The 26278-nt window shown below is 36.7% G+C and overlaps 3 protein-coding genes across 5 annotated transcripts; 1 reads left to right on the forward strand and 2 right to left on the reverse strand.

The window, feature by feature from the left end:
- The first annotated feature begins 90 nt into the window (after nucleotides 1–90).
- LOC109053793 (PILR alpha associated neural protein) lies at nucleotides 91–8419 on the forward strand. Of its 3 annotated transcripts, none has more exons than XM_019071106.2 (6): nucleotides 91–443; nucleotides 871–923; nucleotides 1149–1504; nucleotides 2700–2778; nucleotides 4829–4948; nucleotides 6265–8419. In XM_019071106.2, exons 2-6 carry the CDS (start codon nucleotides 913–915, stop codon nucleotides 6284–6286), a joined length of 588 nt encoding a protein of 195 aa, XP_018926651.1. In that variant the 5' UTR covers nucleotides 91–443; nucleotides 871–912; the 3' UTR covers nucleotides 6287–8419. The 3 variants fall into 3 exon arrangements, with proteins under 3 accessions (XP_018926651.1, XP_042596788.1, XP_018926649.1); XM_019071104.2 differs by lacking the exon at nucleotides 91–443 and adding an exon at nucleotides 450–619; XM_042740854.1 differs by lacking the exon at nucleotides 6265–8419 and having other exon boundaries at nucleotides 4829–4952.
- Nucleotides 8420–9365: 946 nt separating this feature from the next.
- cops7a (COP9 constitutive photomorphogenic homolog subunit 7A) lies at nucleotides 9366–16171 on the reverse strand. The gene is made up of 8 exons (XM_019071109.2): nucleotides 16014–16171; nucleotides 15038–15160; nucleotides 13846–13921; nucleotides 13498–13586; nucleotides 13057–13259; nucleotides 12864–12969; nucleotides 11452–11621; nucleotides 9366–9694 (listed from the first exon to the last, which is right to left on the reverse strand). The coding sequence occupies exons 2-8, from the start codon at nucleotides 15158–15160 to the stop codon at nucleotides 9655–9657; spliced, it is 807 nt and encodes a 268-aa protein (XP_018926654.1). The 5' UTR covers nucleotides 16014–16171; the 3' UTR covers nucleotides 9366–9654.
- An 804-nt stretch (nucleotides 16172–16975) lies between these two features.
- On the reverse strand, nucleotides 16976–21621 carry LOC109053795 (CD209 antigen-like protein C). The gene is made up of 6 exons (XM_019071110.2): nucleotides 21250–21621; nucleotides 21034–21135; nucleotides 19278–19433; nucleotides 18985–19136; nucleotides 18762–18883; nucleotides 16976–17225 (listed from the first exon to the last, which is right to left on the reverse strand). The coding sequence occupies exons 1-6, from the start codon at nucleotides 21344–21346 to the stop codon at nucleotides 17060–17062; spliced, it is 795 nt and encodes a 264-aa protein (XP_018926655.1). The 5' UTR covers nucleotides 21347–21621; the 3' UTR covers nucleotides 16976–17059.
- Between the last annotated feature and the right edge of the window lie 4657 nt (nucleotides 21622–26278).

A 26278-nucleotide genomic window follows, 5' to 3' on the forward strand; every position in this document is an offset into this window, starting at 1 on the left:
AATATATATAGCGTTGTTCATCATGTAGGGCTCCCGTCCAACGCTACATTAATGTATATCGATTTTCCTGCTGCTGCCTCTTTTCATTTGTCCTTTCCGAATACTTTTTATTTACTTCAGCTGGTCTTCGGAATATTAATAAGCCGCTTCTTTTATTCCGTCCGGCTATTTTCGCCTTCAAAATTCATTTATTTTCTCCTCGCTGCCTATTTAATTTGAACCAGTTAAGATGCATAATTAGTATTTCAATCTTTCCTCCAATCCTCCTTTCCTCCCTCCCTCCTCTGGCTCTCTCTCACTCTTTCTCTCTCTCTCCCTCCCTCTTCCGCACTCTATTTCTCACTCGTGCAATTTCTACTTGTCTCTGTCGCTACGGCAACCAATGCTTTTCCCTACTTCCAGGCGCTCTGTCTCTCTCCCACTCCCTTCTTCAGTGGCATGAGGTAGGCATGTGAGCCGATATCTGTCTTGAGAGTTTGAATCTGCATGTTTCCAACTGTGTGTAGGTGTATTTGTGAGTGTTGCCTGGAAGTCAGAGTGTGCCGTAAATCTGGATACAGATGTTGAGTTTTGTTTGACGGCTCGGGAAGAGGCTTGACACGGTGGAACGCATCCACAGGTGTGTTTGCATATGTGTTTTTCTGTGGATCTTGTGGTTTGGTTCTTGATGAGTGTGATCCTTTTTGATCCGGATGAGTGTGCATGCTTACAGTACGTGTGTGTTTTTATTTGTGTTGTCTCTGAGCCAGCAGGGTATTTCTCCACTACAGCCATCTGTTTATGGTCTTTTAGTCAGTGTCAAGACTGAACCCTCCCCCTTCCAGCTCTGTTTCTCTTCTCATCCTTCTCTTTATGTCATTCTCATTTAAGAGATGATTGGAGCGGCGAGGAGTCAGTGAACAGGCTGAAGCGATGAAGCAATGGTAAGGCAAAGCGAGAGTGCCGAACAGACTGTTTTGGTTGCACTGTGCTCTCAGATCTGACCAGTTAGTTTCCTGCAGCCTGTTGGGTTGCATCAGCTTCTGCTTTAAGTCTCTTTCCATCTGTGCTCGATTCACGCCTCTCAGTTATGTGTTTTTTCCAATCTCTAGCTTTTCCTTTTCAATCCCTCCTTCCGTCTTTTCGTTGCTTTGTCTCTCCTTCCCCAGCTCCATCTCTCCCCACATTGGATTCATTCCCCTTTGGAGCTTCCTGCTGGTCACTGTAATTTTTTGCACTGCCACTGGTGACACAGATGACAGGAAGTGGGAGGAGTTGGGCGAAAAGCAGATGCCAGTCACGGCGCAGGCCAGCACCACTCAGCTGTGGGCAGTGGACTGGGGTCCCACGCAGCCCCTGGAGGACGAAACCCATCACTTGCTGTCCAGTCTGGAGACGGAGGGTTTGAGGGTGACTACGCCCGAGGACTGGTCGCACCGTCGAAGCGCGGCCGCCAATCAAACGCAACGCCCGACTACAGGAGAGAGGGACAAGATAGAGACAGAAGAGCAGGGCACCGAGGAAGGTTGGTATCCATGAAATGAGTTCTTTATCTGAGAGCTGCATCGCTGACAGGGCTCTAGGCTCATGCTGGTTCCTCATAGTAGAAAATCTGCGCCTGAGGAGAGCTTAGATTTCTCTCCTATTGAGCAGGAGGCAGGCATCAATCCAATCAATACAATTTTACCTGATTATGACACTCTGCCCACCCTTTTCGCCCTCACATTTCTCTCGCTCTTCTCTCCTGAAACAGCTCCTTGTTGCAAGTCTTTCTTCACACTTTTTCTACATCTTAATGTTTCCTTTAATTGCTTTTTTATAGGCATGTGGGCCATTTGGAAGCGAACTGGGAATGAAATTCCATTTCAGTTCTTGCATTTGAATTGAGGTAGCAAACAGGCCAGAATTCAGAGTTCTGCATTTGGCAGACACTTTTTATCAAAAGCAACTTGCATTGCCTTTCAAGATATATGTTACACTGGGTTAATGCACAGCATGGGAATTCAACCCATGACCTTGGTGTTGCAATGCTCTACGGTTTGAGGAATGCATGATGTTTTTAAGAATGGATTTCATACAACTGCTGTTCATGACATCATACACACACAATATTTTCAGATTAGGTGATACTGTTATTTGATGTTTGAAATGTAAGTATACATTTGTATATTTTACATTTTATTTAATATTTGATATGCATATTTATACAAATAATTTATATATAATTATATTAAATATTTTTTCATTGCATTTTATATATAATTACATATATTATGAGATTTAATTAAATATGTTACAATTATTATACACACATTTAAATTATTTTCTTATTTTAAGTGAACCATGATGAAAGGAGCTTTATTTGATAGAATGTAAAAAAAAATTCAAAGTCTTAAAAAATCCAACCAAATAGATTTTCTTGTCAAGGATGTAAACAAATATTCAAGATTTTGTGGGTCCATACGAAAACATTTAGTAATCAGTCATTAAAAACCCACATTTAAAGGGGAGACGTCTTCTTCCATGTCTATTGTTTTTATGGCCCTATTTCTGTTGTGTGACTGTGTTGAATTAATTTGAATTGCAATTCTGCACATCCCCTTCCTATCATTCCAATTCAAAGTAGAATTTAACATCACATAGGTTTAATTCAAACATCTGTTCAAAGTGTCCCCTCACTTTGTCTAATTATATTTCTCCTGTGCTATTTCTTTCTTCAGTGGACCCACAGTTTTATGTGACAGTGACGATCTCATCTCTGCTGATTCTCTCTGCGGTCGTCATCTCTGCTAAACTCTGGTGAGACATTTCACCACTCCTCTGCCTGCATGGTTTTGTCATACATCCCTTGAGACAGCTTGCTTCCTTGTGTGAGTGACTGAACAGTCAGTGTGTCATAATGGGTTCACACCACAGATTTCCACAAACTTTCAGTCGAGGATTCTTCTGTTCAGTAAGAGTTCCCTGCAGAACTGTTAAAAATGCCATCTATGGATATTCTGACTCTGCAGACACTAACAGTGTGGACACCTTACAGTGTTTTATTGTGCTGGTTTAATTAGAAATGTAGCCCGGAGCGTCGAGGGCCATCAGGCACAGGAATGCATTTATATTTACTCGGACGGCAGCATTCGATCGCATAGATGATCATTAAAATGATATAGAGCTGAGGAACGGACCATATCATCCTGAGAGTAACTATAAATACTGGGGTGACAGGTTATGAGTGTGATTTATTACTACCTGCCTTAGTTTATGCTAGAACCTTCCCTTCGCTGAATTCAGTTTCATTGCAACATGTCAAACACTTCTCTTTTACGTGTATACTAGGGTATGCGTTGTTCGCTTTGACATACATTATGTCATCAACATAGTATGCGTACATACATACTGTAGGCCTACGTGAAGCCTGATTTTTCTAACCACGCTCAGCTTTTTTTGCACTAGTTTGTCCACAAGATGGCAAGGCCTGCTGTTTCATAGTCGATAAAAAATCACAAGAGATAAAACAACAACAAAAGCGCAACAACAACAATAGACAGCCATGATGACAAGTACTTGTGTGAGGGGGTTAAGAGATACCCGCAACTCTAATTGAAGACATTTTATGACTTCTGGAGAGAAATAGTGCAGACATTGGGCACTGGAAACTTTCTAGTTCGCATGAGTCAAATGCATGTGTTCACAAATGCTATCAAAGTAGTGGATAGGTTTAAGGCCCAGGTATACTTATTTTTCCACGCACAGTTGGCAGTGCAAGCCTTTCCAAGTGTAGTTTAGTTGTTAGTGTGGATAGATGTGTTCAAATCATTATTTTCATTTACATGCACAAGTGCTATTATGCCCGCAGACATCACCGAAGTGTGTTGACGAAAATTACATAGCACAGACAGTACACGGGCCAGCTGCGGCGCCCTCGATAGAATTCGTGTTTGGGCCCCTCTCCCTCTTCAGGCCCTTGGAATCAAACTAAACTTAGCAGACAAGTGAAGTATCCTTTCGGCTTTAGGGGTGGACCTTCAATCTTACATTCTAAAAGAGGAATGTTTCTGTACGAATCACAAATTCATATACGAAATCGCCAACTCATAAAATAGTTATGTTTTATCAGCCAATCACATCATTTTTATGCTGCGGCAAAGCAATGGTGCAGATACTACAAATCAGACATTATGAGAATGTTTGTGAGCTTGTTTGTAAGATCGATAGAGAGGTTTAAAACTGTCACATCGCAAACTCCCGACAGGTTTATGTTAATATGAGGCCGGCGCTCACGTAAGATCAGACCGACGTTCATCTGAGGGAGCCGAGGGCGATTTTATTGCATACACAAGCTACATCTCCGCAATTAATCTCTGCATTTCACACACTTGCCTTGACAGACATCCTCTCGCTCATTTAACAACCCCCAGCCCTCCGTCCGTCATCCCATCAGAGCAGAGGTGCCGTAAACTCGCTCCTGAGTTACTGGAGATAAGTGCGAGTAGGTGAGGGGTATTAATATTACATGGGACGTCACACCGCGTCTGCGACACTTTGTCTTCCTCATGGTTGCTGGACAAATATGATTTTAACTGAATATTTTAGCGTCTCTCTCTCTCTCTCTTTCGTGTGCTTTAATTTCCCCCGCTTTTTTCTTTCGCTGAAGGCGGTCTATTAAATTAAACAAGCGAGTGAATGAACTTCCCGTCAGTGTCACTGAAGTGTTTGCCTTCTTTCCCGTTCTACTCTTTAATCTCCCTTTTCATGCCTCTTTCTCACCTTCTTCAGTCTCTATATTCTCGATTCGTTCACTGGCTGTCGTCCTAATCTCTCACTCTCTTTCTCTCTCTCTCTTTCTTTCATTCAGTTACGACCGCAGTCTCTCGCAGCGTCCTCCGCCTCTCTCCCTCGCCATCCCTCGCTCCATAGCTCAGGAGGACAGCAGGCAGACACTGCACAGCACTCCATCCTTCGCCGACAGAGAGAGGTAGCGTGCTTGTGCCTGTAAGCCTGTGGGACAGGGTGCCAAGACTGGTTTTAGTTCTTTGTGTGTGCGTGTTGTGTGAAAAAGGGAAAGCCAGAGATAACAAGACTGCTAAGCCTTGGCAAAGGGAACAACATAAATAAAAGAAAATGTTCCCAACAAATAAATAAACACAACTAGGGGCTATGTTAAATGACTGATTTGTTCGTTAAAAATCACGTCAGGGTGTCTGTGGATCCTTATTAAAAAGTCAAAACGTTCAAAAGGTATTCTATTCAGCAAAAGAAGAATGTTTAGGTTTAGGGAAAGATTATGTATATACCTATATAAAATCACTGTGTATTATGTATTAATATATTGTTGCAAGAATAAAATGATAATTTGAAGTTTAAATTATTATTACATAAAATAAATGATAAGATTAAAATGCTAGGCCTATTTTTTCATAACACGAAAAACTAAGTGGAAAATGTACAATAAGTGGCCTAACTATTTGAACTTGATTTTACTGTATTTTCTTTCCTGCATATATTGTTGGAAATACATTAATAAATATTAATTTATTATTCCTTTATAGAGTCATTTAATATAAAATAAATATTAAACCGGTATTTTAGTTCCTGCAGTTATCACACACACTGAATTTTAAATAATTTCATTTTAGGCTCTGCATTTATAATGGTTAGATATATGTATGTAAATAAATAATAAATATATACATATATTAAACAAGTAATTGGTAAATGAAGTTTTTAATTAATAGTAATATTACATTATTATTCTTCCATTAACTCATTTAGTGATGCAAAATGTACCTGTTTTTTTATCTATTTATTATTTTAGTGATAACTGTTTATACAGTTGAATGTGTTGATGAGGTTTAAACCTAATTACTTAATGACTAAAATATTATATTTGTCTTTTTTGTTACAAAATTGGTCAGATTCTTTTAAAAATGTGCATTCATTGAAAATGTGTTCAATTAATTGAATTAACTATTTAATTTTAAAAATGCAGATAACGTTTGTATGTATGCTGACTCTGTGTGTACATCAGTATGTTAGTGCTGTTAGATCAGTGGTAATGCCTTGCAATACAAAACAGCCAGTTAGGCATTGTTGTGGAGGTTTTTCCTCAATTGTTGTGAATATTTCAACAGGAGAGATGCAGAGAGCGAAAGAAAGCGTGCCATCCATGAAATCAGACCCTTTCCTGCTGCTCTGTGCATTTCAGAATTAATCTCAGAGTCGATAATAGAGTGAGACTCTTATTAATTTAAGTTGCCGTCTCTTTCTTCATCTCTTTACCCCACGCTGCAGGATACCAGTGGTCAATCTTTGAAGAGCTGACTCTTCCGAGCATGATAATCAAATCCCGCGGGCTTCGGTGTGGCCGTTGGTGAGAACACGTGGGCAAGCCATGTGAATGTACATAACATGTAGATAGACACATGTGGATATATGAATGAATACATCTGTTTGGGCACTCTGATTGAGACTGTGAGGTTTTGTGGTCCAGTGGCTCTTCGTTTCTGGCTGTACCTCTTTCTTCCAGTGCTGTTTGTACAGTATTATTCTCATTAGCTCAACGCAGCCATTCACAAGGGCTCTGGGAATGCTATGTCCTCTACCATAAAAACAATCATTAGCTTCTGATCCTGGAATAAGCTGTGATGTATGTAGTCATTAATTTAGTAACCGGCATCGTGACATGCTTGCAGTAGCCTCTCTCTCATGCATACAAAGGTTACAGCCGCCTACCGCTGCCTTTATCGCACTTTGTGTAGCATTTATTTGAGCTTAATGAATGACTGCAATTATTTTGAAGAGTTAAATATAATTCACATGATTTGTTTATAGTGTTTTGTTTCATATCGCTCCGTGTTCCATGGCAACAGCAGACTGCAATGACGTCAGCTGTTATCTGGAAACACCTCTGCAGTGTTACCTTATAATTTACACTAATTATCAGATGGTCGTTTTTGTAAATCTGACTCAACATCTGTTGAGGTGTTCGTGAAAACCTACGTAATTCTATTCCGAGCGTGTTGTTATGCTTCTTATTAGCTTTATACTTCTAAATCATGGCCATATAGCTCTTCTCGGGGGTCTTTTTTGGTTAGCGGAGAGCTAGCACTTACCACAGTGACTGGTGTGTGTGTGGTGTTTTCATGTTGAGTTAATGGAAAGCACAATTTAGGACATGTATGATGAAGTACTGAAAAATAAGCTTGGTGCTTTCATGGCATTTTTTTAGTTTGATAAGCAATTAAAAAACACGCCACACAGGTTTGTTTGATGTATCGCTACGCTAACAACCCATGGCTAGCGTCTTGGTTATGAACCGCAACTATCAGGAGGGTTTGGGTTTTTAGATGATAACAACATTTTTAAATATGTCCTGAAGTCAGTGTTGCTACCAGGTTTACTTCTGTATTTTTGACTAATTTGATAATGAAAGTGAATACTCAACAGGAAAAATTAAGGAAGTGTGTTTTTAAGGACAAGTGTGAAAAATTGTCTTTCTATCGCAGAATATAGTCTGACTGAATGCAAATTTGCAAAGTCAGTGTGTGGATAGCTAATTGGCTAATCAATGGTTAGCGTTATCCAATATAGCGCAACAGTGTCCGCCCACTTTATCAGCGGGCTTAATTTCTGAAGTATTTTTCCCATTCTTTTTTCCAAAAGGGGTCTAAAATAAAGTCAAGACATGAACCAAATCAACAAGGTTATTTACAACATTACAAACTTTCATTTGAAGCAAAAAAGTATTTGAAAATCAGACAAAAGGTGCAAGACTGTACTTCCAATATGGATTGTGAATGACATAATGGAATTAAAAATAATGCGGAGATATAAAACCATTGACTTTAAAGATGTTGATTATATATAGAAGTGATATATTTCATGTTTATGGCAAAGTATGCATATTATACAAATATTTAAGTCATTTGAGAGTTTAGTGAGACTGACTCTAATTCAGTTTTGGCAGTGCTTCATGGTAATGTGCAGGTGGTGAAGTGTTCTTTTGGCACCATTTGCTTATCACGATTCTCTGATTATTGGAGATTTCTCTGTAAGAGTCGTGAGTGATTTAGATTTTCACTAAAAACAAGTCTCAATAATGCAGGTTGAGTGCTTCAACAGAAATCTGTAACAACCTCGTAGCTCACAGTAGGTCTGTCCTTGATGGTATATTAAGTTAGCATTAAAAACCAGTTCCCGTATGGAGAAATTGAGTGGGATTTTTACTTCCAGAACCTGACTTTGCATTCTGTAGCCTGTGTGGTCTGTCTTAGTAAAAGGAAAGTTGTTTCAGAGGAATTGTTCACAATATTACCAAGAACATATATTAAGATGATCACTTTTACATATTGTTACATTCTCACTTTAAACCAGAAGTAATATAAGCTGAATTTTCCAAGGAAATCATAATCATCCCCTCTCAAACAACCATGTAACTCATGAAAAACAATAAATAAATAATTACAACGGAGAGGGGAAAAAGAAACTAATGTGCCATTATAGTTTATGGGCACATCCGATTGAATTCTCTCGTAATTTTTCACATCATGCACAAGAAGCTACATCATGTGAGATATGTTTAGAGGTTTCATATCAGTTATGTAGCACTGCCTTAAATATGTGATTCAATGTACTATGAAGTCAATAAAAAGCCATCTCTGGTGTTTTAAAACGGGTTTCTTTGGTGTGGTGTTTGAAAGGACTTCCTATATGACAGTGACTCATGCAATCACGCATGCCAAACAGCCAGGCCAAAGGGACACCGCAAACACTCATTAGCCATCGCACAGCAACAAAACACCAGGACACAAAGATGCTTCACACGTTCACTTCAGACACACACACACTGTACGTAAGCCGCAAGAGTTCACAGCTTCCATCTGCTCAGAGCTGAGAGACTAAGAAACAGCGAACCTCAGTCACACCGACTGAAATTAACACCACTATTTATAGAGAGAAACAGAAGTGGGTGTGTGCGTAAAAAGGATCATGGATTTTGAGGTGGATGGATTTGTGCAGAGAGAAAGAGAGGAGGCAGGGGTTAATGTAAAAGCAGATCATCGCTCTCTGCTTTTTATTGTTGTCCTCATTTCTAAGTGGCTACCACAAGTTAATCGCTACCATTACAGACCATTATGCAGGACAGAGAGAAACAGTGCTTTAGTCAGGCTTTATGGCTGGATAAAGGGCATTCCGCACAACACAGTGGTAGGAAAAAGCGTATGTGCTGAGAGGAAGAGAGGAAACCAGGATGTTATTTCAGGGCTCCAACATTAAAGTGTGGCTAATTAATGTCATGACCTCTTAACAGACATGCTCCCCATTGAGACGAAACATTTAGCAGCACTTAACATTAGAGGAAAGGAAACATGAAAGCCAGAAATTTCACAGGGTGACAGATGGATATCATTTATTCATTGGCTTCATCAATTTACATCCAGATTTAATAATGAACAAAAAACAAACACGCAAAGGAAAAGGAGTATGAGTCAAATTAAATGACATTTACAGCACACATGTACATAAACACGCACCCAGCGTTGTGTAAAAGTTGTATTAGACTATGATGGTGGATTGTGTCTGAGAACTGGCAAAGTGGTATTTATCTGTCTATCCAAGCAAGCAGTCCACAAAATATCTGTCTGTGAGTGGGTAACTGAAGATTGAACTCAGGGCTTGAGATCAATTCGACTTTGACCAAATCTTTCCGCTCCCACGAAGCCTGAAAAATACAGAGAGAAGGAACTGTTCAGTGAGAATTTGATATTATAATGATCTTCCTTGTGGCTATAAATGGTGCATATTTTAATGTTGAAGGATTAGTTCACCCAAAAATGAAAATTTCCTGAAAATTACATCACTTGCTCACCAATGGATCCTCTACAGCAGCGGTTCTCAATTCCAGTCTTTGCGCCCCCCAGCTCTGCATATTTTGCATGTCTCTCTTTGTTAATACACCTGATTCAGAGAATCAGCTCGTTAGAAGTGAGCTCCGTGCATGAACTGTGTTCCCATTTACATGCTCCCTACACAGTGTTCATTGCTCCCTACTCCCTGAGCAGGGGAAATCTGTTGAAGTTTACCTCACTTCAGAACATTCATTCATGGATTTGCGTTGTGCAACGTCTTCACACACGGACAAGTGTGACATCATATACCTCTGTAAATAAATAGAATTTAAATTCACGTCTCGCACGCTTCAATGCACTTTGAATGGAACATATACGTTCACTTCTACCTTGAATCATGGCGGAATATCCTGTGATGTCCACTTCGCAGGGCACTTACGTTCGAATAGAACAAACGTCTGAAGCCATAAGAGAAACATACAAAATGTGCAGAGCAGGCGGGCGCAAGGACTGGAATTGAGAACCAGTGCTCTACAGTGAATGGGTGCCGTCTGGTATGGACTGGGATTTTGGCCAGAAGTAACAGTTTAAAGTTAAAACACCTTGATGGATTATTTCTAACAAACACACATCTTTGACTTCACAAGACGTCAACTGATGGACTGGAGTCATGTCAATCACTTTATTGAAATGTTTTTATCAGCTGTTTGGACTCTCATTCTGACGGCACCCATTCACTGCAGAGGATCCATTGGTGAGCAAGTGATGTAATGCTACATTTCTCCAGATCAGTTCCAAAGAAAAATAAACTTCTTTACATCTTGGATGGCCTGTGGGTGAGTACATTTTCAGCAAATTAAAATTTTTGGGTGAACTATATCTTTTATTATCTGGCCCTATTGATGCTAATTTTGAATGTTTTAAAAAGGTACAAGTCTAAATTAATTTCATTATGCCTCAAATGCGAATGATCTTAACATGTAGCTGAGCCAGGACTTGTCTTTAATGTATTTTCCTAATCATATATTAATAACTGCATAATTATTATCGGAAAATTAGCAGCAGCTTCCCACACGGACAAGGAATAGTCCTAAAATATTAATGACGACTCTCCACTGAGATTCCTTTAAAGCCTTGGACTCAGATTAATCTGTGTCAGATCAGCCCTGAATAAATTATACCTCTTCTTAACTGACATTCTTCAGTGACAAAGAAAAGGCAGTGGTGATCAAAAGCCCCTCTCTTTCCAGAGCACATCCTGACATGAGATTTCCAAACCAGGACAGAGACAATTTTAAACTCACTGAGGCTTAATTAGGACTATAAGCCTGTGGGTGATTTCTTAATACATCACACTTAACTAAAGGCAGGAAGCAGTACATAAGCTCATCGAAACGGCACACACAAATACTCATAAATCATATTCTATGTGCTTAAAAATGCCATTAGTAAATATTAACTCCCTGAGATGTATGATTTATGGGTAGTGAGACTAGCAGCTTTAATAGCACAAAACTCCACAGGGTTTTTTAATATAATCCACTGTGATGTTTTCTAGAGTTACGGCACATAATAGAAAGCCACTGGAAGGGATCCTGAAGCAGGAAACCCTAAAATCCAGTTTTCTTACCCTTTGACCTTTGAGCTCTTTTTTCCTGGTTGCCGTGGTTCCTGAGAGGAGGCGGGGTCTCTTGGCTCAGCTGGCTGGTCTGCATCTTGATTGGATGCTGCTCCAGCAGGGGCGGGGCCAGATGATGGGGAAGCAGAACTTGCCTTGAGGGTTTTTTGTAGGTTTGATACCTAAATAAACAGGTGAGAAAAAAACTTGTCATTGAATCCTGGAGCTGTCAAAGAGAAATTAAAATTAATTCTTTAAACATACAGTGAAAAAGATGCTATATTATAACACAGTATACTCTAAATTGTCTACTATAAAATTAAATATATAGTTAACACTTAAAACAACACTATGCTTTATACTAAAATAACCAATAAATATGGTCAGTCTGAATATTGATCTAATTTTGTGTAAAAATGTCTTAAAGGGCCATGAAATGAGAAATTAAATCTGCTTTGACCATTAAAACATCCTTTAAGTTTAATAGCTTAAAATGTCCTACTCATTAAAAACAAAGCATTTATTTAATCAAGTTCCAAAAACGGCTCGTTTGGATATTGTGGGATTTGTAACATTATACAGGCAAATATATTTGCATATGACCGCTGCAAAAAACAAGACGTTAAAGAATAGTTATCCATCATTGCACCATAGGCCCCATCTACTGGCATTCAGTCCATTAACAGGTGACTTTTTGTGCAAAATAATTTATTAACATTATAACTGAACCTTAAGGAGCATATTAAAATAACAAAAAATCCTTGTAAAATCCCTGTAACTTTTGGCAGTCCAATCACAAACTAAGCAAACACTATCTATTCTAAACATAGCCTTTATATACTTAATGTTTCATTTAACATTTAAACACATAAAACTGCTTTTATACGTGGGCCGATGAACTAATGCTTATTTTTTGTTTGCAAATCATATACAAAATCACTTGAATATACTTCTTCAATGATTAACATTCTTTAGATTCCGGAGTTGACATTCATTTTGATATTCTTGGGGGGAGTAAAAAAAAAAAAAGTCAGGGTGATGCAACTGTCCTGAAATCATAATGAAGAAAAAAAAAGCTTCAAAAGAATGAATTTCATAGTTTTCAAAGTAGTTTGGCACAATTTTTATTATTTATATAAAATGTATATCTATAGAGAGACAGCTATTTAACTATTGTTAAATATCAAATATATTCTGAAACCTGGAAAATAATGATTAATTGTGTACACTCAGTTATATACAAAGTGTAAGGGGAAAATAAAAATGTTACTTTTAACTTGACTTTTACATTATATTACATTTAAGGGTCATTTGAAACTCCAAATGATACTAAAAAAAGTCAAAATCACATGAATACTTTTTCTTTCTTCTTATAGACTTCATACTGTATGTCACTTAGGAAGGATAAAGATTCACACACAAACCTCTGTTTCCACTTGAACTTTGACCTTGAGCTGGCTCTCTCTGTACTGATTGGCTCTTGACACTTGCTCCTCAATGCCACACAGAACTGCTTCACAGCCTGCACACCTGGGAGAGACAAACACACAGAATATTTAATACCACCAGCAACAGAATCCATCACAGCATACTGACACAAACACAATCAAAGCTTACCACTCCTGCAGTGTGTTGACAATGTTGGGTAATTCGTTGGGGCCCAGGTCGCGACCTATACTGCAATCTACCTCGACCTGCTGGTTCCTCTGGTCCAGCTTCCCATGGATAATGTCACTGTAAACAGCCTCGATCAGCAGGTCTTCCAGCTCACGCACATTCTTCAGCTCTAACTGCTGGAGCAGTAGTGAATACGGCAGACACTATCCACAGAAAGAGGTGTTAGCTTAATTTCTTCTGAATTCTATGCTCTGGGGTAAGTTAAAACTTCTCATTTGTTCTAGTAATATTACAAAGGCTTGATAAGAGAATATTGGTTTCGTCAATCATGCAGTCAATAACACTAATAGCCCATATTGTTAACAGCTGTGTGCTGATCATAACGGAACTCATTAAAAACAGTGCTAATAAACCCGCAGTCGAGAACGGATGAATCACTACCTTTAGATTGGAGGCCAGGCTGATGATTGACAGGTGACGGAGTTTGTTCTTCTGGGCGGGTGTGAGTTCAGGAAGTGAGGCTGCCCTCTCTAAATGGCAGACATGCATTAAATTAACATACATCATAACCATCCGCACAGCCGGGAGGAAAACAACTGATTACATTAAAGCTCTGGTAAAATCTGCAACAGAACATGGGCCAGAGACTCGTGCTTCCCCCTCATAGGAGTTAACTTATTTAGCAAGGCAAAGGGCAGCATATACAGTCTCATTCTGAGTCAGAGCAGGGAATGAACCTGCCGCCTCGGGGGGCCAATATCTGGTCAGATCATTTGTTGTCATGGTTACCTTTATAGTCGCAGTAGGTTCCATACGCAAAAAGATTGAGAAGCTGGTACACTGGTGCGTGGGGACCCGTCTCCAGCTAGAGAGAGGGAAGTGCAGACAATGATTGATATGAGAAAGTGTTGAAATATTTTGTGTTGAGCAGGTAAACACTTTAGCTGGGCTCTGTAGGAATGGCGGTGTGGTACAGGAGTACTCTGGGATCTCTGTGCAATATGTGGCAGAGAAACGTGCATGTAATGCACTGATGATGACATCTGTTGACTTGCCAATTTGTTTTTATTATAGCACTCCAAACAAATATCAGTATAATAATATATAATGCAATAAATATATATGTTATGTTCAAAAGTTTGGAGTCTGTACTTTACTTTTATCCAGCAAATAAAATGACAGTAAAGACATTAACAAAATCATAATAGATTCTATTTCAAATAAGTGCTTTTCTAGTCAAACAATCATGAAATAAATGTAGGGTATTTTTCACAAAAATATGAAGCCGCACAGCTTTTTAACAATGATAATAAGAAGAAATGTTTCTTAAGTAGTAAATCAGCATATTAGAATGATTTCTGAAGGATCGTGTGACACTGAAGGCTAAAAATTCAGCTTTGCCTTTACCAGGATGAATTACATTTTAAAAATTCTTAAAATTATTCTAATATTTCATGTTTTTATTTGGATCAAATAAATGCAGCCTTGGTAAGCACGAGAGACTTCGGTCAAAACTGTGAAGAAAATGCAAACTTTCATTTTTTCTTTCAGTATTACAAAATTTCAATTTAATATATAATCTAATATAAGTATCTATATAAATGAATACTGACGTCAAATATAAAGAATATCTTAATTGTAATTGCTACCTGACTGCCTGTCAGTTTAAATGTGGATCAAACCATAAAATTTATGATTTTTTTGTACATCCTATTCAAATGATATTAGTGTAATATGCTCTTGAAAACTTTGTAAGAATATACAACACTAATCTCATTTGACTGAGATTGAATTTGGTTTTAGACACTATGGCAAAACACATCAAGAAAGAAAAAATAGCTCAGAGCTTGAACAAATGATTAATCGCCTTGGCATTAAATATGACACACCAACGCTGCCATTAAAGTAATAACGTTTGACACAGAACTCATGTAAAGTCATCAAGTCAAACTGAAATAGATTTTTCAGCACAAAAACTCACCTCGCGGACGTTGGGCAGTTCTAGTATGTCTGAGAAAACATAGAGGCCTGGGGTTTCCAGCAGAGAGCTGATGGCCTGAGCCAGTGCTGAACCTGAGAGAGACAGCAGCTGATCCACCTCCATCTGACAGACAGAAAGAAAGAGCTTAAACAATCCAGATCCCAGCTTCTGAAAACATGAGGCGGATATTCAAATCTAAAGAACAAGTTTGACAAATGTTCAGGACTATGTTCAAGATGCAAGAGCTGTTCTTATTAAATCTGTACTTGCAAACCTCAATAACTCATGTACAATAAACACGTTTCAGTGGGCTTGTTAAATTGCTGTTGATCCACAGCAATATGTTTTCGACGACACTTTGATGCAGGAATTTAATATGACAGGTGGCTCGTGGTAAAAATAACTACACTTTCATGGCGAAGTTATGCGTGATGCACTTTCATGATGATTAAAACAAGACTGCCAAGTGCACTAGAAGATTACAGCTCTGAGACAGCCAGGAAGAGATGTATTTAAATGCACTTGACTATTTAGATTATATAGATTATTTAGGAGACTGCAGATGATAACTAACACGCATGCATGTAGAGTAACAACACATTTGAAAACACAATGTTTTATTAGTGAACAAAAGTGTTAATTGTGTTCCTCGATAAAGTTACTAAGCTTTAGGACATGACTCCATAGTCTAACCGTACGTTCACTTTATTAACTGGAGTCTAAAAGCATTCTGTGTTGTTTAATACTAATAAACATACGTTTAAGAGAATAAACTAGTCAGCTCGTGCTCAGTGTTCAGCACCGGTATGAAGTAACGTTACATCAACACACCAGCAGCTAGGCCTTGTCGTTGGTAAACTAAGGTCTTACATGAACACGCATCGTTACATACTTTGCTAAGTACGCTTAAATGTTAAATATTAACATGCGACTGCAATTTGCGTTGTGAAACGTGCAGAAAAAGCGGTATACATACCCTATTTATCAAGACTGAGGTTGTTTGTGCCAACTGTGGTGCCACTGCTACTTCCGCTAGCAAGCGTGCTGCGACATGAAAACGTGCTCTCTGATTGGCGGAGAGGTTGAAGAGTGGGCGTGACCACAGAGCGATTGCGAGAGTGAGCGGATATGCATCGCCACCGTGTGGTTATGAGAATTATAGCGTCTTAGGAAGCCTTCTCAACGAAAATAAGCCAGTGATTAAGTAGTAGTAGTTTGGAAAGAAATAATGACATTTGTATTACATTTGTTTACAAAACCAATATGCATTTATATTAAGTATTTAAATAAAAAAATGTATGTATTATAACTTATCTTTACATAAATGCAGTCAGCTGTGTCCAAAAATTTGATGTATCTGTAAAGGAGTTGTGTAAAGATGCAGAATAGCTTAAAAAGTTGCGAAACAAATTTTCTAAATCTTGTGTAATGTCATGATCTTGTGTTGAATTCTGTTTTTTATTGAATTCTTCTTGTTCTCTTCTTAAATAAACCTGATGGTTTGTCAGTCTTGATGGTTTTCTAAATCTTGTGTAATGTCATGATCTTGTGTTGAATTCTGTTTTTTATTGAATTCTTCTTGTTCTCTTCTTAAATAAACCTGATGGTTTGTCAGTCTTGGTTTCTCAGACTGACCAGCTCAGAAGTGCCTGAAACCTTACTAAAACCAGCCAACAGATCATCCTCACCAGACTAGAAGACCAGTTGAGACCAGCAGGCCTGCTTAGACTCGTCTATGATATTATCTTTTTCCAGCAAATTGGTTATTGCAAAAAGTGCCTGGATAAGTTTGATTGCATAAAACTTAAAATCTTTTTTTTTTCTTTGGTGCCTGAAGCAAACGGGGTGATGATGAGAGGTAAAAAAACCATTATTATGCAGTGTTTTAAGAGTCCCAAATCTCAAGTCAAATCAAAGACACACAAACTAAACTGAATCTGAGAATTTCTTTTTTACTGTTTATTAAAAAGAATGAAGGCAATAGAAAAATAGAGATTCATTTTTATGCATTTTCTCTTCAAATCAAACGTTAATGGTGATAGGATCCATCTCACAGATTCGTTTGTAATTGAAATCACAGGGCACATCAAACCAGGTTTTGGAGCGAGAGTCCAGCACTGCACAGTCTTCTCCATGAATCCCACCTGACTGGTGGTTATCGGGCTCTTTATTCCCTTCACTCCAGAAGCTACAGAGAACAATCAGGAAAACATGATATTAATACCACCTCAGACACCAATTTGCATTTAAATAACCACCAATGCCTTGACTGTCACTGAGACTTTTTTAGACAAATCCCTGCTTTGGTTTTACTTGTCCAAATTCAGGGGTTTCAGATCTTTTTAAGAACCAAGGACTCCCAAATCTGAAGGGACATAAACTATAAATGTAGCTGTAGGCTATATTTTTATGTACAGCTCTATATAAGTGACCCAAGACCACAAAACCAGTCATAAAGATCTTTTTTTTTTTTTTGTAATTGATATTTATATCACCTGAATGCTGAATAAATAAGCTTTCTATTGATGAATGGTTTGTTAGGATAGGACAATATTTGGCCGAGATACAACTATTTGAAAATCTGGAATCTGAGAAACCCTTACCAAAAAGTAGTATACTTCAAGTTTATTTTATTAAGTATACTTAAGTAAAGTTCAAGTATATTTAGACTTTTTGTAAGTATAAGTCAAGTATACTTAAATGTCATTTTAAGTATATTTCTGAGGAGTACATAAAAAGTAAACTAAAAGCATACTTTCTTATTTTTAAGTATACTTTAAAAGAAGTATACTAATAGCACACTTGAATAAACTTCTGTTTCATAAGGGAAAACCAAAAAAAAAAAAAAATCTAAATATTGAGAAAACTGCATTAAAATTTTTCTAATGAAGTTCTTAGCAATGCATATTACTAATCAAAAACTACGTTTTGATATATTTATGGTAGGAAATTGACAAAAAATCTTTACTTAATATCCTAATGATTTTTAGCATAAAAGAAAAATCTATAATTTTGATCCATACAATGTATTTTAGACTATTGCTACAAATATACCCATGCTTCTTATGACTGGTTTTGTGCTCCAGGGTCACACATATACTGTGTGAGAAAAAAAAAGTATACATTATACTTAAGCAATTGGCTTTTGTCCAAAACAAAATATGTTTACACCAATATTAGAATGAACGAACGAATGAAGGGATGAATAAACAAACAAATAAATAAATAAACTGGGAAGTTTAGCAAGTTAAAGGCGACAGTGGTGAGGAAAAGCTCTGTAGAAAGGTACAAGACAAATAAAAAATAAAAAACGATTAATGCATTAAAACATGTATGTACATTGAAAATGTGAAAACCCCTAGTCGGTATTATTTTTGTTCAGATTATCTCTGTGTGTGTGTGTGTGTGTGTGTGTTCCTACTGAACCATATTTTAGGGACAAATACGTACCCAAAAGTGAGCTAACCCTGACAAAATCTCCAAAAACCTCCCTTTGGGGGATGTACTTATTTGTAAAACTGGTATTAAATTAAAGTAAACATTATTTTGAAATTGTAAAAATGCAGAAAGTTTGCTGTAAGGGGGAGGTTTAGGTGTAGGGCAATAGAGTATACAGTTTGTACAGTATAAAAAAACATTGGGGAGTTTCCCCATTTAGATAGCTAAGTAAACGTGTGTGTGTGTGTGTGTGTGTGTGTGTGTGTGTGTGTGTGTGTGTGCGTACGTTGTATTAACCACCGTATTGTCCACCCATTTCCACACTCCCTCAGTCTCAGTGTCTGATAAACCAATCCAGTAATGATAGTCAAATCCACCACGATTGCGTGCGACACTCTCAAGTGTGTGCTGTAATAAAAACGAAAATATATAAATATGACAGCCATATTTATAAAATGTTCATATTGTATATGTAAGAAGTCCATTCACAAGCACTGCCACACACTTACATGTTGTTGGTGGCTGTGCAGTATAGTCAGATAGCCACCCATAGACGCGCAGCTCTCTTTGCTGTGCTGCCAGTCAAGTTTATCCTCACTAAAGAAATAACACCTCCCTTCTAAATGCAGCCATTCTTCTGGGCAAGGCCTACATTTGATCACTGCAGATGATAGATGTTAATGGATGAATGGGTGAAAGGAAGGAAGGAAGAAAGAAAAAATAACAAAACAAGTTTGACCATTGGGCATCAAATATTATTCAAAGATAGGCTGTTCATACACAAATATTTTTGTTTCCTCACCTTGTTTTGAACAAGTCTGTCCAAGGGTTGTGTATACAGAGCAAAGGCGGGAGAAACGCTCCTGCATGGCGGTGAGTTTGAGAGTTAGAGACGCAGCCTCAGACTCATCATTCTTGACTGGCTTTACAGTGACAGATGATCTGCGACTGTTTACCACTGCAGAGAGACAGAGTTGTATATATCAATATGTTACCCCAGCAGCCATGCAAAGAATTTATACATTTATAAGTGACCAGTTAGCTACCAGCAAATCAGCTATTTATTATCATTGCCTATCAGGGATATCTAGAATTTATATTTGAAATTATTTCTGCATGCATATCCTCCTGATGCTGTATACAAAACATTTTACCAGTCAATAGCAAAAAAGGCTATTCTATTCTATTCTATTCTATTCTATTCTATTCTATTCTATTCTATTCTATTCTATTCTATTCTATTCTTATGTAGGGATATGCAATATATTGTTCAATATCACTTATTTGGCTATATTATAAAATTGTATTTATCGGTATTTGTCAATATTTTTTATACTTATTTTCCATATTTTTGTTACATGTAGATCACCTTTGCCATCATCCTATGCTCACCTAAATTGACACTATTAAAAACACTATTCATTTAATAACACAATAACACAACACACAATTCTCAATGACCACTAATTTTTCTTGTACATTATACTTTTTCAATGCCTAAATCAATTTTCATTTTCATTTCCATTTTTTTTTTTTTTTTTTATTATTTGTGACCCTGGACCACAAAACCAGTCTTAAGTCACTGTGGTGTATTTGTAGCAATAGCCAAAAAAACATTGTATGGGTCAAAATTATAGATTTTTCTTTTATGCCAAAAATCATTAGGATATTAAGTAAAGATCATGTTCTATGAAGATATTTTGTAAAGTTCCTACCATAAATATATAAAAACTTAATTTTTGATTAGTAATATGCATTGCTAAGAACTTCATTTGGACAACTTTAAAGGTGATTTTCTCAGTATTTAGATTTTTTAGTTGTATCTCGGCCAAATATTGTCCTATCCTAACAAACCATACATCAAAGGAAAGCTTTCATATGGTGTATAAATCTCAATTTTGAAAAAATTACCCTTATGACTGGTTTTGTGGTCCAGGGTCACATTTATATTTATACATAATTTCAATATTTAGACAAATAATACAGAATTTTAATATCAGCATATTAGTATCTCACAAAAGTTTAATATCCATTCATCCCCTATTCTATTCTATTCTATTCTATTCTATTCTATTCTATTCTATTCTATTCTATTCTACAAAATATCAGTACCATATTTGATATTGGCTGTGTATGCTCATTTCCCATATTATACATTTACATTACCTAAGTGTTACCTTAATTTAGTAACACTTTAAATAATTAAAAAAACAACAACTTTTAAGCAAACGTCAAAATAATGTAAACATGAATTTAATAACACATTTAATAATTTAATAATCACATTTAAATAGCAATTCTCAAATTGAATATTTTTTTATACTGTACATTAGACATCAAAACATTGTAATGTTGTGATTTCCAAAATTTAAAATGTGATTTTAGTTTTTGGTGCATTTTTTTTTTTTTACATTTATTTAGAGAAGATAAAATTTTAATAGTATTGTCCAGCATCTTGATATTGGTGTATCTCTAGTCTAGTCTCTTCTATCTGTGATGAAACCCTCTGCACCAGAGTTTCAGAGGGGTGCTTACGTGCATAATGTGTGTTTACTTACAGAGAATGCCCAGTACTATGTTTACACAAACTGAGGTCAATAGAGCAATGAGCAGTACAATAGAAGCCCGCGCCCTCAAACACTTCGCCCCTTTGTGAACACCTGATGAAACACAAAATCATCGTCAGATTATTTGATTATTACTCTGACTTGTCCCACATTTCTCTACATTTATCTTTCACCCCTCACACACTCACATATACACACATACATTACCTTGTTTGCCTTGCGATGTGAGTATAGGTCTGTTTCCACTATGAGAGATATCCTCTGTGAACTCTTGTAAACTGGTGTAATTTTCAATATCTTCCATCTTTAAACAAAAAGTTCAGCAAATTTGTCAAACACTGTCTTCTTTATTTAACAACAGAGCTTCTGTATGACAAGAGTAATGTCTTTATCTTCTAGTCCTGTCCTCCAGATCACTAATAAAGAAATAACAGTCCACAAGGAAGAGAGCAATCAAAAGTGAGCTTCCCTGGGAGAAATTAAGAAGAGAAAGTTCAAGCTGAGTGTTTCTGCTCAGACTTGTATGAACTGCTCCTTTTCACAGATCACTGGGCTCTAACATTTATCTCCCGTTGTCTCCCTCCCCCTGTGTCTGTGATCATGTGCACATTTCAGGGCTGCACTATGAGTTCAATGAGTCACTAGATCATTCCAGCCAATAAAAAGAACAGTTTGTTCATGATAGTAAAAATATTTAGTCCCCTCACCCCGCATGTATTCCTGTAAAATATTTCATACTGAACATGTTGAGAAATCCATCTGTACACAAAACATCAAAACATGTTTTGTGTTTTGTGTTTAACTTAAGATGAAAGCTTTACATAATTTACATGGAGTCCACATTAAAAGCAACCTAATTTATAAGAAGTGAAACATATAATTACACTATTAATTTCATTTTCTGGCAAATCTGACATCTAATTATTGAAGTAATTACAGCCATTCTTTTCAACTGGTTCACAGAAACCAGGGGGAAAAATTATGCTAAATATAAATAAAAATGCATAGTTAATGCATAATGCATAGTTAAGATAGGAAAAAAGCAAAACTTTTAAAAGGGTGGGGAAAAAACGCTTTACATATCTTTTGTTGTCATTCCATTAGTCAGTGTTTTGGTCGAAAAGCTCAAAAAAACAAAAAAATACCTTCAGTGGTAAGGGCTGAACACTGGTTATATCACTGAAAGATTTAGCAGATTCTCTTGTGCAACTCTCAGAGACTGATGTGACATCAAACTGTGTAGATAAAACGAGCCAAAAGCATGATGCAGCAGTGTCACAAAATCATGACGCAGACTATTGATCAGCCCATGACTCAGAATTTATGCTAATTCATCTGGCCTGGTTTCTGCCAGAGCTCTATGAATTTATTGTCGCTTTTCTGTCTCCATCTTCCAAAAATCCAGTTTTACAGAGTTTAAATGTTCCCACACTTCCACTACCCGGCTGGGATTGAGCCATTCCCCAGATAGGAGTCACTTTCTTATCACTTTGAGATAGGAGTGCAAAAAAGGACATTCCCTGAATCAAGAAAAGAAAAACTGAATAAATACATTTTATGAGACAAAAACATTTGTGATTTTCTCATTTGTTGCTTCTCAGAAAAGTGTCTGCTAATTGAGTAAGTGTACATGTAAATGTAAGACTTTAATTGCAGAAGTTTATATGGACCTTTCTGCATATTTATAAAGTATGTACTGTGTCATGTAAAGATATGTCAATAGGACAAATGAAGTCATGTTATTTTTATATGACCTGTAGAAAGTGCTCAGCTGGAGTCATTCTCAGTGCAGACAGCAGATGTTTATCTGCCTCTTGCAGCTGTTCGTTTATCATAAAAAGGTTAGTCTGCATGGCATCTGCATTCCTTTTCTGTGTCTCCAGCTGTTTCTTCACTTCCTCTTCCTTCTGTCTCAAAATCAGCTGCATCTTCTCCAAATTCACAAGAGATCTGTTCTGAGAGCAATACTATTTCTGCTCCACTACTACTACTACTAATAAAAAAATTGTTTTACCTTAATCTATACATTTTCAGTGTCACAAATCCTGTCCAAGGTCACCTGTTTGTTACATTGACTCTCACAGTACACAAACTGTTGCATGTAATCCCAGACTACATATCCCAGCATCCACTGCACTGATTAGACACACAGCTGCTGCCATCACACACCCTACATAAGCCATGGAGTTCCTCTCTCTCACTTCCGAGTGTTGTTCAGCGTATCTGCCTCTCCTAGAAATAGCTAATTTACAGAGCTTGATCTCTGCCTTAGTTCTTACTAGTAATGGCGAGATGAAACCCTTATGAAGCATTGAAGCTTTTCATCCAAATGATTCACAAAAGGGTTCATTCTTTGAGGCTTAAGGCTGATTTATACTTCTGCCTCAGACATACACTGTGGCCTCTATGCTGTAGGCTGTGTGTCAGTTTTCATTTATACTTCTGTGTAGTTGTCCGCGGCGACGTGTTACTGCTAGTCTGCAGTGTCCACAGGCATGTTGCTTGTGTTACCCGCAGTACCTCAACAAAAGCCCAAGATGAAGCAGCTTGTCGGAGAAGCATCAGCCGTGACTGCGGCAAATAAATATCAAAGAACAGATAATTTATTACAAAAAAAGAGATGACTACGGAACAGCAGAAGATGGCATTCTTTCAATCCACGCAAGGACTTGTAACGTACCATGACAGAACAACTGTTTGTCACGAACAACAAAGTGATGTAATGCTACGTTTTATAATAAATAAGACACTTGTTTTTTGCTTTGTTTTATTTTAAATAAGAATGTGTAAAATTAAAATATATTAAAGTGCAAAAAACACACACAAAACTCAAATACATACGGAGGGAGGGGTACTAGCAGACCAATCACAGCCCTTGCGGTCCGTGTAGATTTGATGCGCTGTGACATTTTTGGAGAGGTGCACGTCAGGCTACACCATAGCCTGCACGTTCTACGCATAACCTACGGCGTAGTTTCGACTCAGATGTATAAATCTATGGCAAGCCATTTTAGCATTTAAAACTTAGATTTGACTGCATAAATATAATTTGACTAGTCTTTAATTCAAAAATTTTTAAGATATCCAAAATACATTTGTGGATTTTTGCAATTCATTTTTGACTAGTCAAATTACAGTTGTAGATATCTTGAATTGGAATTTTGACTAGTCAAAACTCATTTAAAGATATCTGCAATTGAATTATGGATATCCCAATCAGATTTTTGGCCAGGAAGAACTATATTTGTAGATATCTGCATTTAGCTTTGTGACTAGGCGTAATTGCAATGTAGATATCTGGAATTAACAATTTGACTAGTCAAAATAATTTATAGATATCTACAATGTGCATGCAAATACACCTTTTATTTAACCAATCCTAGCTTGGAAACTGCTGTCAGCCGCAATTTTGTCTAAGAGTTGTATAATAAAGGTCCTGTGTCTTTGGGTGATTTTAAACTGTTTTATACAGAAGTAATTCAAAAGTATGGAAATAAAAATGTAGCTGGAGCATGTGTAAAAGTGGTAGGCTATACAAAGAGGATTAAATAGGCTTTTGTGATGTTTTATATCGTAATGTTGAGACGTGTGTGGTGTGGATTAAATTTTGTTAGCCTTTATTTATAAACGAACACATGTCAGCTGTTGCAACATTTGATATAATGTTTAAAAGAATCAGAGTGTCTATTTACACTAAGTGCAAATAGCCCCCCTTGTTTATGCTATCCGCCCACCAACGTGTGATTAGGTCAGTCAAGACTGAAAAATTATGCTAAATAATCAACAGTTTCAGTGGAGTATAGGTTAGAGTATTTGCTTTTTGACGCGACTGACCTTTTGCCGAACATTTTTTCTCCCTTTTCAAATCTCATATCATATCGGAAAGGCATTTAATGTCAATAAAAATGAAGGAAATAATTAAAACATTGAAAATAAATATTGGTTAGGATTAGGGTAGGTGTAGGGAGGGCTTTTTTGTCCTAATAAGGTGGCATCCATTTAAAAAGTTGAATTAAAATTATAATTCACATTCAATACATTATTATTGCATACTGTTTTATAATGAACTACAATACTAAGGTGCAGATAACTGCCACTATTTGAAGTAAGTAGTATAAATACCAGAAAATCTTGCCATTTTAACAGTGTAAATAGAATCTACTGTATTGCTATTTGCACTGTGTAAATAGCATATCGTTAAAAAATACTATTTTCACTTAGTGTAAATAGGAACCATTGCACTAGGTGTAAATAACATCTATCGCTAAGAAAATACGCTATTTGCACTTAGTGTAAATAGAATCGATTTGCTATTTACACTAGTGCAAATAGCCACTGCCTAAAAGAATACATTTGGCGCTCCTCACTGAACACAGCAGAATATCATCATCATGGATCTCTTGCTATAATACAATACAATACTCCCACCTTGTGGGCTATTTCCTATGGAAGCTTGTTTCCGCCACTAAATAAAGAAATAAATAAATAATTAATTGATACATAAATAAATAAATAGCAACATCTCAATATCTAGCAATATCCCAGTTATACAATTTATAACTCGCATTGCTTATATCTTGCAATTCTGAGAAAAAAGTCAGAATGAATGGTAAGATAAAAAGCTGCAAATTACTTTTATTTTTCATTCCATGTTGGAAACAAGCTGCCATAATGACACAAGTTAACCTGAATTCATACACAATGTAACCTATTAATAAATGTCATCCAAGCCAGATAAACTTTATTATAAGTTTTATTCTAAACTTTATTATAAACTGCCAGATTACAATTATTAAATTGTAATCTTTTTAAAATCAGCCCTCACCTTTTTTGACTGCATCTGATTATGAGGCATTGTTCTGGTGTGTCATGCATTTATTTGTACTATTTTTCATGTATGTGTTTTTTTTTTTTTTTTTTTTTTTGGTATAATTCCATAGCTTCTCATTATGTCTAAATATATAATAAATACATTCAGACGAGCAGTTTGTGGTTTTATGCCTTTATTGAACATTACACAGCATTTGGTCCATCGAAACAAGCTGCCATAATGACACAAGTGAACCTGAATCCATACACAACATAATGTAACCTACTAATAGATGTCACCAATTCCAGTTAAACTTTTATTAAATTGTAATCTTTTTAAAATCAGCCTTCTCCTTTTTTTGACTGCATCTGATAATGAAGCATCGTTCTTGTCCGTCATGCATTTATCTATTTTTCATGTTTTTGT

The sequence above is a fragment of the Cyprinus carpio genome, chromosome B16 (genome assembly GCF_018340385.1).
Source record: "Cyprinus carpio isolate SPL01 chromosome B16, ASM1834038v1, whole genome shotgun sequence".
In the NCBI taxonomy this organism is placed as follows: Eukaryota; Metazoa; Chordata; class Actinopteri; order Cypriniformes; family Cyprinidae; genus Cyprinus; species Cyprinus carpio.

Coding starts and splice junctions, on each gene's coding strand:
- LOC109053793 (XM_019071106.2), top strand. Junction 2,779..4,828: donor GTCATCTCTGCTAAACTCTG/GTGAGACATTTC, acceptor TCTTTCATTCAG/TTACGACCGCAGTCTCTCGC. Junction 4,949..6,264: donor TCCTTCGCCGACAGAGAGAG/GTAGCGTGCTTG, acceptor CCCACGCTGCAG/GATACCAGTGGTCAATCTTT.
- cops7a (XM_019071109.2), bottom strand. CDS start 15,160: ATGGAGGTGGATCAGCTGCTGTCTCTCTCAGGTTCAGCACTGGCTCAG. Junction 13,587..13,845: donor AACCTACTGCGACTATAAAG/GTAACCATGACA, acceptor TCTGCCATTTAG/AGAGGGCAGCCTCACTTCCT. Junction 12,970..13,056: donor GTCAACACACTGCAGGAGTG/GTAAGCTTTGAT, acceptor TGTCTCTCCCAG/GTGTGCAGGCTGTGAAGCAG.
- LOC109053795 (XM_019071110.2), bottom strand. CDS start 21,346: ATGGAAGATATTGAAAATTACACCAGTTTACAAGAGTTCACAGAGGAT. Junction 18,884..18,984: donor TGCACAGCCACCAACAACAT/GTAAGTGTGTGG, acceptor TTTTTATTACAG/CACACACTTGAGAGTGTCGC. Junction 17,226..18,761: donor AATACGGTGGTTAATACAAC/GTACGCACACAC, acceptor TGTTCTCTGTAG/CTTCTGGAGTGAAGGGAATA.